The 9,590-nt window shown below is 38.5% G+C and overlaps 1 protein-coding gene across 1 annotated transcript in view; it reads left to right on the top strand.

Moving 5' to 3' along the window:
• HERC2 (HECT and RLD domain containing E3 ubiquitin protein ligase 2) overlaps positions 1-9,590 on the top strand; it is a 283,798-nt gene that overhangs the window by 150,539 nt on the left and 123,669 nt on the right. Inside the window, exons 51-52 of the mRNA XM_004700032.2 lie at positions 2,112-2,220; positions 2,348-2,487. Coding sequence (XP_004700089.1) covers positions 2,112-2,220; positions 2,348-2,487 — 249 coding nt within the window. The remainder of the gene's footprint in view (positions 1-2,111; positions 2,221-2,347; positions 2,488-9,590) is intronic.

Here is a 9,590-nt window from a genome sequence, read left to right as displayed (position 1 = left end):
TGCTAAATGGAGTTTTTGACTTGGTGTAAATTTTGTGGACATTTTCAAACATGCAAAGGAAAGTGAAAACACATGTTGCTCAAAAATCGTAGACAACTCTATTGAACAAAAATATCAAAATGTGAAGCTGTTGATTTTGACAATACCTTCTTATCTCAGACCGCAATATTGTGAACATTTTCTCAAGGAACCCTCATAGCATAGTGGGTTACACTCATGAAGGCCAGCAGTTCAAACCTACCAGGTGCTCCGAAAGATGAGACTTTCTTGCACCTGTTAAAATGTATACCCTTGCAAAACCAAACGTCCATTTTTACCTTTCAATAGGCGCACTATAAGTCACAGTCAACTCATTGGCAGTGAGTTTGGTATTAAATCTTTCCATGAAAAATTCTGTGCTCTCATTTTCATCTTGTTGGTTGTGCCATCCTTAAGGGACTCAAATCATATTCCTTTTAAATGTTCTTTGAGAGAGGGGAGCAAAAAGAAATCTGACCATGAAAAATTCTGTACTCTCATTTTCATCTTGTTGGTTGTGCCATCCTTAAGGGACTCAAATCATATTCCTTTTAAATGTTCTTTGAGAGAGGGGAACAAAAAGAAATCTGAAGGGGCAAGATCAGGGCCGTGGGGTAGATAGGGTAAGAGTTCCCAGCAGACTTCCAATCCTCAGAGAATGAGCAGATGCATTGTTATCATGGGCAGAAAAATACCTTGGCACAACTACGAAGGGGTACCCAAAATAAAAAACTGGAGAAAAGTTCTGCTCGACTGAGCTTTTGTAGTACACATTTTTCCTGCTCGGTTATCATTGAGCAACTTGCTCTGAGTTAGTGCACCCAGTGGTGTTGCCTGGAAAGCTTCCCTCTGGTCACAGCAAACTTTTTCATGAAAGCAGTTTCACTTGAACCTCGATTTTTGTGATGGCGAATTTAAGAGAACAGCGTGCGGCTATGAAATTTTTTTTCCTGCTCGGGAAGAATGCTACAGAAACTGTTGTGATGTTGAACACACCTTACAAGGACAGCACTATGGGAAAAACTCAAGTGTACAAGTGGTTTTCTCGTTTCAAAACAGGTGAAATGTTGATTGATGACAAATCTCGTTCTTGACATATGTCAACTTCCTGAACAGCTGAAAATATCAACCCCTAGTGCATTTGGAGTTTATTTTACCAGGTCAGACTGTTAATTAAGCCTTTTCTCTGTTTGGAGGTTCTGAAAAGATAGTCTAACTGTGCAACCAAAAAAGCCTAATTTGTGGCAGATGGGGGACTTGTTTTGCCACCATGACAATGCACCTGCTCAAGCAGCCATCTCAGTGCACCAGTTTTGGGCAAAAAACAGCATGCCTCTCTTGCCCCATGCAGCTTACTCACCTGAGCTCCCTCTGTGAGACTTCTTTTTGTTTCCATAAATGAAGAGGGACATGAAAGGACAGCAACTTGACAACATAGAAGAGGTGAAGAAAAAAAACGAGGGAGATCCTGTTAGCCTTCCAAACAGATGAGTTTGAGAAATGTTTCCAGGATGGAATTAGAGATCTGACAAATGTATTAAGTGTAATGGAGAGTACTTTGAATGTGATAAGGTTGTGTATAAAAAAAATCTAAATATATAGCTTTGAAAAAAAAAAGGATTTTGAGTTGGCATTGATTCAGTGGCAGCGATTGCTTGATGAATGAGACTAAGACAAATATTACTTAGAAAACTTGTTTGTGGCAATCAGATGATCACAGAGACGTTGAAATGCATTTTCTTCGGAATAAATCTGTACATGTGTGAACTCTAGTTGCATTGCTTTTTGGCTTACCTTAGTATATCGATAGAAGCAGAGAAAATCCTAAAATGAACCTCCATCTCCATATCACCCATCTTCAATATTTGTCAACTCATGGCCAAAACTTTATCATCCCTTCTTTTAATTTTGTTTAAAAAATAAACCCTGATACCACCCTCTTTCCACCATTACTATTTGTAGCACATAGGTTTAAAAGCTGAGTCTTCTCTATAAAACTAACTGCAATATAATAGTATATGTCTAGGTATTGTTTAATGTTAGGATTTTACCGCTGGCAAACAATATACGAAGCACTTTCTCTTTCCTCCCAGCCTTCAGTGCCAATGGGAGAGACGTCGTTGTTGACTTTGCCCAGCAGTCCCACTGGACAGGGCTGTTATCAGAAATGGAGTTGGTGCCTAGTAGTCATCCTGGTGTCACGTAAGTTTTGGCTTTAAGATTGCCAGCTCTTTTTGAGCAGGGAATTGCTTTTCTTTTTAATTAAGTTTAATCAATGACTTTTTTGTTGTTGTTGCTCTTTCAACTCAATGGATGTTTTAATCATTAGATGTGATGGATGTCAGATGTTTCCTATCAATGGCTCTAGATTCAAATGCAGAAACTGTGATGACTTCGATTTTTGTGAAACATGTTTCAAGACCAAAAAACACAACATCAGACATACATTTGGCAGAATAAATGAACCAGGTATGTAGTATGATATCGTTATACTCTAGCCTGTCAGATATTATTAATGAGATCATTTGTGGACACAGACCTATTATGTTTTGCTGGATTAGGGTTAATATTTATACAGTAAGTACTGTATAGTGAAACAGAAAAGAGAGGTCCTTATCCACTGTGGTTTGTAATCTTTTTTTTATAGGAAAACGTTTGTAGGATTCCTTGTATTTTTATAGATATTAGAACTGGAGTGCTACAAGGAGATGTCAAACACTCTTTGGAGCCTTTTATCATCTTGTAATTCTGTTTTTACAACAATCTTTTTTGAAGCCCCCATCCAGTATAATAATTTTTCAAAATTACATGTGCCATGTCAAAAAATAACATACATAAGAATATATTTTATCATATTCATGGGGAAAATTATTAATATCACCTGTTATATGATTATACTTTTTGTTTCAGGATTGAGTGTGATGGAACAGAGGCACATTTTTTTAGAATTGCCCTTTTTTTGAAACTGCAAAATGCAACATGTCTAAGTAACACATGAATGCAGAAGTATACTGCTCTGTGTTACATTTTAACCTCTTGGAAAGCCAACACTCATGTCAAGAAACAGGACATGGGCAACTCCTCAGAAGCCTTCTCATTATTCTTTCCACACACTATTCTTTCACTAGCTCACAAAGGTTATTACCATCCTGAACTTAAAACAATTGTCTTCTTGTCTTTACACCTATGCCTCTTGCCCAGTCTTTAATTTGGCATAGTTTTGAAGGTTTTATATACGGATGCATATAGTATCTTTTCTTTTGTATCTGTCCGAGTTGCTTAAAATTTGGCTTATGAAATTCCTTTGTTTTTTTTGTAGCTGTAGTTACTTCATTTAGTGTTGTAAGGTATATTATAGATAGTTATGTAGTTGTGTACAATTGATATTACCATATATAACTGGTAGACATTTGGTTTGTTTTGAACGTTTTCTGGCAATGTACCCTTAGTGCATTATTTTTAGGGTATGTACTTACCTCTTCAACTCCAGCAGATGTTATCAATTTCTTTTCCAAGGTGGTTTCATCTATTAGAGTGTATCTCAGAGGTGTCATGTTATTGGAGGTCACCCTCTTGAAGTTGTGTTATATGTTTTTCCATTTCTCGATATATGAAACCCAAGATTTGTGAACCTATAGAAACAGCAAGTGGAATAAAGGTTGGGGCGGGGGTGGGGTGTGGGGCTGGTGGTTAAGGGATGACGATGTCAAAGAGTCTGTGTAGAAAAATAATGTTTGGAAACTGATTTTGGTAGCAATTGTACAATTCTGCTTGATGTGATTAAACTATGGTGTGCTATGATATATATATTAGAAACATAATTAAAAACTTTTTAAAAGGCAGAAGAACCCAAGTCAGGCACAGTCTGAAGCCATGAAAGCTACACTGAGAGTTGAGTAAAGCACATAAGTTTAAAAGCTATGTTTGCTAACCATTGTAGTGTCTTTTTGGTGAACTATCTGTTCATGTCCTTTGCCCACTTTTTAATGGAATCATTTGCTATTCTCTTATTGAGGTGTTGTAGAGTTCTATGGATTTTGGTAATTAGGTGCTTGTCTGTTGTGTCATTACAAAAACTTCTTTCCAATCTGTGGACTCCCATTTTTAAAAATTTTTAAAATCATTTTATTAGGGGCTCATACAACTCTTATCACAATCCAAACACACATCAATTGTGTAAAGAGCACTTGTACATTCATTGCCCTCATCATTCTCAAAACATTTTCTCTCCACTTAAACCTCCGGCATTAGGTCCTCATTTTTCCCCTCCCTCCCCGCTCCCTCCTCCCTCATGAGCCCTTGTAGTTTATAACTTGTTATTTTGTCATATCTTGCCCTGTCTGACGTCTCCCTTCACCCACTTTTCGGTTGTCCGTCCCCCAGGGAGGAGGTCACATATAGTTCCTTGTCATCGGTTCCCTCTTTCCTACCCACTCTCCCTCTACCCTCCCTGTATCGCCACTCACACCACTGGTCCTGTAGGGCTCATCCGCCCTGGATTCCCTGTATTGTGAACTCCCATTTTAATGTTTTGGTGAATTCCTTTAATATGCATAAATGTTTTATTTTTAGTAGGTCCCAATCTCTTTTGCCTTCCCACGGTGTAAGCCTCTTTTATTATACTTGGTAGCCCTGCAAAGGGTCCCAATTTTCTCATTGATAATTCTTATAGCTCTGGGGTTTAAATTTAGGTCTTTCATCCATCTTCAGTTCATTTTTGCATCGGGCAGAGATATGGGACCTGTTTCTTTCTTCTGCAGATGGAGATCCAATTTTTCCAGTACTATTTGTAGAAGAAGCTGTCCCTATTCCATTTGACAGGTTTTGATCCTTTGTTGAAGATCAGTTGCCTGTAGGTGGAGCATTTACTTCTGAGTTTTCTAGTCTATTCCATTAGTCTGTGTATCTGTGATTGTACCAATACCAGGCTGTTGTGACTAGTGTGGCTTTTTGGTAGGTTGTGAAGTCATGTATTGTGAAGTCTCCTATCTTGTTTTTCTTCTTAAGATGGTTTTTGCTTATCCCTGGTCTCTTCTCTCTCCATATGAAGTTGGTAATTAGTTTTTTTCCCACTTCTTTAAAGGATAAGGTTAAGCTTTGGATCAGAATTACATTATATCCTCAGCGATCGAGTAGGGGTAGGCTGGTGTGCTTCTTCCGTGTGGGTTTTGTTGTCTCTCAGCTAGATGGTGCTTGTTTATCTTCAGGTCTTTAAGGCTTCAGGTGTTATATCTTTTGGTAGCTGAGCACCATCAGCTTTCCTCACCACACCTGCTTGTGCACCCATTGTCTTCAGTGACTTCAGGTGTTACATCTTTTGGTAACCAAGCATCATCTTTTTGGGCTATTTTTTGTTTTATTTTCAATTGTGGCAGGAAAAAATATACATGACAAAACATCTCCAGTTCCACAACCTTTACATGTATGAGTCATTGCCATTGATTATATTCATTGTGTTGTACAACTATTATTGATATCCATTTCCCAATTATTCCACCACAATTAACATCAACTCAAAGCCCCCTAAGCAAAACTTCAACCATAGTAACATCAAATTTTTTAAAAGTAGTTTTCTTAATATATTATTCACATATATGGGGATACCTCCCCAAAACAGAAAAAAGTTCTGCTGGGTGGAGCTTTCATAGTATGCCTGTTTCCTGTTAGGTGAGCATCAAGCAACTGACTCTGAGTTAGGGTACCCAGTGGTATCTCCTGGGAAGATTCTTTCTGGTCACAGTGAATTTTTACATAAAAGTAGTTTTGCTCGAACCTCGTTTTTTGTGATGACTGATTTAAGAGAACAGCATGTGGCTATGAAATTTTGTTTCCTGCTCGGGGGAAAAATGTCACAGAAAGTATTGTGATGTTGAACCCAGCTTACAAGATCAGTGCTTTGGGGAAAACCCAAGTGTATGAGTGGTTTTCTCATTTCAAAAAAGGTGAACTGTCAGTTGATGACAAACCTCATTCTGGACGTCCGTCAACTTTCTGAACAGACAAAAATGTCATGTCATAGTGCCTTTGTATTTTCTATTTAGAGGTTCTGAAAAGATAGCCTAACAGTGTGCAACTAAAAAGGCCTGAATTGTGGCAGATGGGGGACTGATTTTGCCACCAGGGCAATGCACCTGCTCATGCAGCCATCTCAGTGTGCCATTTTTGGGGGGCTAAAAACAGCATGCTTCTCTTGCCCCATACACCTAACTCACTTGACCGCTCTCTGTGTGCCTGTTTTGTGTCTGCAATTGAAGAGGGACATAAAAGGACAGCGATGATGTAGAAGAGGTGTAGGAAAATAACGAGGGAGGTACTGTCAGCTATCCAAATAGATGAGTTTGAAAAATGTCTCAGAATGGAATCACAGATTTGACAAATGTATTAAGTGTAATGGAGGGTACTTTAGAGGTGATAGTTTTGTAAAAAAAAAAGTAAATATATAGCTTTGAAAAAATAATTCCATGTTGGGGTGGGGGTACCCTCTTGTATAATATACTTCCATAGTTAAATCGCTTTTAAAGAGTTGTGTATACATCATCAAAATAATTTCCAATGCTCCCTCCCTTCTCCTGCATTTATTGTTTGCTTCCCAAATCTCCTCACCCTTCCCACATCGCTCCCCCCAACCCCAACATCCCCAATCAACCATTGCATAAGTTTATTATCTGTTTGCATCTAGTCTTTCTGTGCTTCACAAACTGGGAAACACAACAGAAGTAACAAAATAAAATAAAACATGAAAGAACAAGTGAGAAATATTTGAGCCAGCCAAGAGCAAATTCAGGTTGGGTCAAGAGGAAGTTTAGCTGACCAAGTATCATATTATGCCATGGTTTGAACCGCCATAATCAAGTTTACAATAATCTCTCTCTCAAAGCTGTTGGAGTTCTTTACCTGTGGCTAAAGGGAACCTGCCAGAGGCTTAGTCTGACTAGATACTCTACAGATGGATTTTGGGCTCCCACTGTCCTCCTCCATAGCCTTCTACAAATTGAGTGTTCACAATTTAAGATCTGGTACTTTTTCCTTTATCATATTTGGATTTTTGTTACCATCATCTTTGGATCACACAGCCTGTTGTGCTTCTTCAATACATACTTAGTTGACACCTCACTTAGATGGCTGCCTGTTTGAATACAAGCCTTCATGACCCCAGACACTCTCGCAGTTGATAGCCGGGCACCCTCTGCTTTCTTTACCACACTTCCTCTAGCACACTTATCTTTAGTGATCTCTTCATGAAGGTGCATATCTAAGCAGGACCATGTTATAAGAACTAACTTCTTGGATTGGGGCTAGAATTAAGTGGGATGGACCATTTATTCTTTTACTGCTGTTGTTGTTTGCCTTGAAGTCTCTTTCTTCAAAAATTAATATTGCCATATCTACTTTTGTTGTTGTTGCCATTCCTTTGATATTACTTTCTTTTTAGTTCATGTTTGTCTTTGTGTCAGAAGTATGTTTCTTATAAATAGGATATTGATAGTTCTTATTCTCTTGCACAGTCTTCCACTTTTAGTCTCTTTTCCTGGTACATTTGTCCTTTAACATTTAGTGAGATTATTGATATGTGTACGCTTGTTACTTTAATTTTGATGAGCATGTTTGTGATTAATTTCTTTTTTCTTCATATATATATATATATTTTTTTTTAAATAGTTTTATTAGAGGCTCATGCAGCTCTTACCACAATCCATAATTACGTCAGTTGTGTAAAGCACATTTGTACATTTATTGCCCTCATCATTCTCAAAACATTTCCTCTTCACTTAAGCCCCCGGCATTAGGTCCTCATTTTCCCCTCCCTCCCAGCTCCCCTCTCCCTCATGAGCCCTTGATAGTTTATAAATTGTTATTTTGTCATATCTTGCCCTGTCCGACGTCTCCCTTCACCCACTTTTCTGTTGTCCTTCCCCTCTTCATAGATTTCTGTGTAGTTTTAGATACTGCTTTGAATGTGGGGAATTGTCCTGTATGTCATAGGAGACTGTATAGTGGTTACATGTGCTGCTAATGGCAAATCAGCATCTTGGATCTACCAGCCTCTTCACCAGCCTCTCACTTACCAAGAATGTCAGATTGTCTTCTTGGCTTATCATTGATTTTTATTAGATTTAAAGTATTTACTTCCAGAGTGCTGATGGGGTCGTGGTTACATGTTGGGGGGTGATCTCCAAGGTCAGCAGTTTAAAACCACCAGCTGCTCCTTGGGGTAAAGATGGGACTTTCTACTCCTGTAAAGAGTTACAGTCTCAGAAACTTACAGATCTACCCTTTCTATCAGGTTGCTGTGAGTAGGCATGCACTTGATGACTGTGAGTTTGGTTTATTTTTTTCATTCCTCTGTCTTAACGTAGTGGCATAGTGGGTTACAAGTTGGGCTACTTACTGCAATGTTGGCTGTTTGAAACTACCAGCTAATTTGTGGGAGAAAGATGAGGTTTTCTGTTCCTTTAAGAGTTTATAACCTTGGAAAGCCACAGGGACGAGCCCTGGTAGCATTATACGACAAGATCAGCAGCAATAAGCATTGGGGCACAAATGACTGATCATGGTCTACTTCTTACCTCTTCTGGGTATATGTCCAGTAGAAGGGTAGCTGGGTCATAAGGTGGCTCAGTTTCCATGCCTTAAATATCACCACATGGCTTTCCACAGAAACTGTACATATCTATACAACCACCAACAGTGGAAGAGAGTTCCTATCTTGCCACATCCCCTCCAACATTTGCTGCTCTCGGATTTTCTGATTTGGGCTATTCTCAAGGGTATTAGATGATATCTCATGGTTGTTTTAATTTGCATTTCTCTGATAGCTAATGATCAGGAGCATTTTCTTACATGTTTATTGGCCATTCGAGTCTCCTCCCTAGTGAAACTTCTGTTCAAGTCTTTTGCCCACTGCTTTCTTCTTTTTGCTGGCTCGGAGGGGATTGTAGAGTTTAGTAATAAGCCCTTTGTGTGTTGTATCATTGCTAAAAATCATCTCCCAGTCTGTGGGTTCTCTTGTTACTCTGTTGGTGAAGTCTTTCAATGCACACAGGTGCTTTGTCCTTAGTATGTCCCACTTGTCGATTTCCGGTTCACGTGTGTGTACCCCATCCCTGTTGCAGTTGGCTTATGTATTCCCTGAGCCAAGGTGCTTGCATTCCTTCCTTGATGGTCCTGATTCCATCTTCTCTTGATGCTTCCTAGGGCAAGAATCTTTTAATATTGCAACTCAAGGATTGATTTTTTTTTCTTCAGTTCTTTTAATTTAAGATATGTTGAGCATGTTCTTCCTTTTTGGTTTTTAAATTCTAAGTTTTTACACATTTCATTATAATATTTGTCTTTGTCTTGTCGAGCTGCCCTTTAAAAAATTTTCTGTTTAGCTCTCTGACCGCTTCCTGTTTTTCATTTGTTTTAGTTACCCTGTGATTCAGAGTCTCTTCTGACATTCACTTTGATATTTTCTTTCTTGTCTTTTTAAATGACATTTTACTTTTTTTTTTAATAAACATTTTATTAGGGGCTCATACAACTGTTATCGCAATCCATACACACATCAATTGTGTAAAGCGCATTTGTAC

This window comes from Echinops telfairi, unplaced genomic scaffold (genome assembly GCF_000313985.2).
Source record: "Echinops telfairi isolate 266 unplaced genomic scaffold, ASM31398v2 ScPeMD7_7475;HRSCAF=8513, whole genome shotgun sequence".
Lineage (NCBI taxonomy): Eukaryota > Metazoa > Chordata > Mammalia > Afrosoricida > Tenrecidae > Echinops > Echinops telfairi.
The sequence above is the reverse complement of the archived record's forward strand: the minus strand, read 5'-3'. Positions and strand labels throughout refer to the sequence as shown.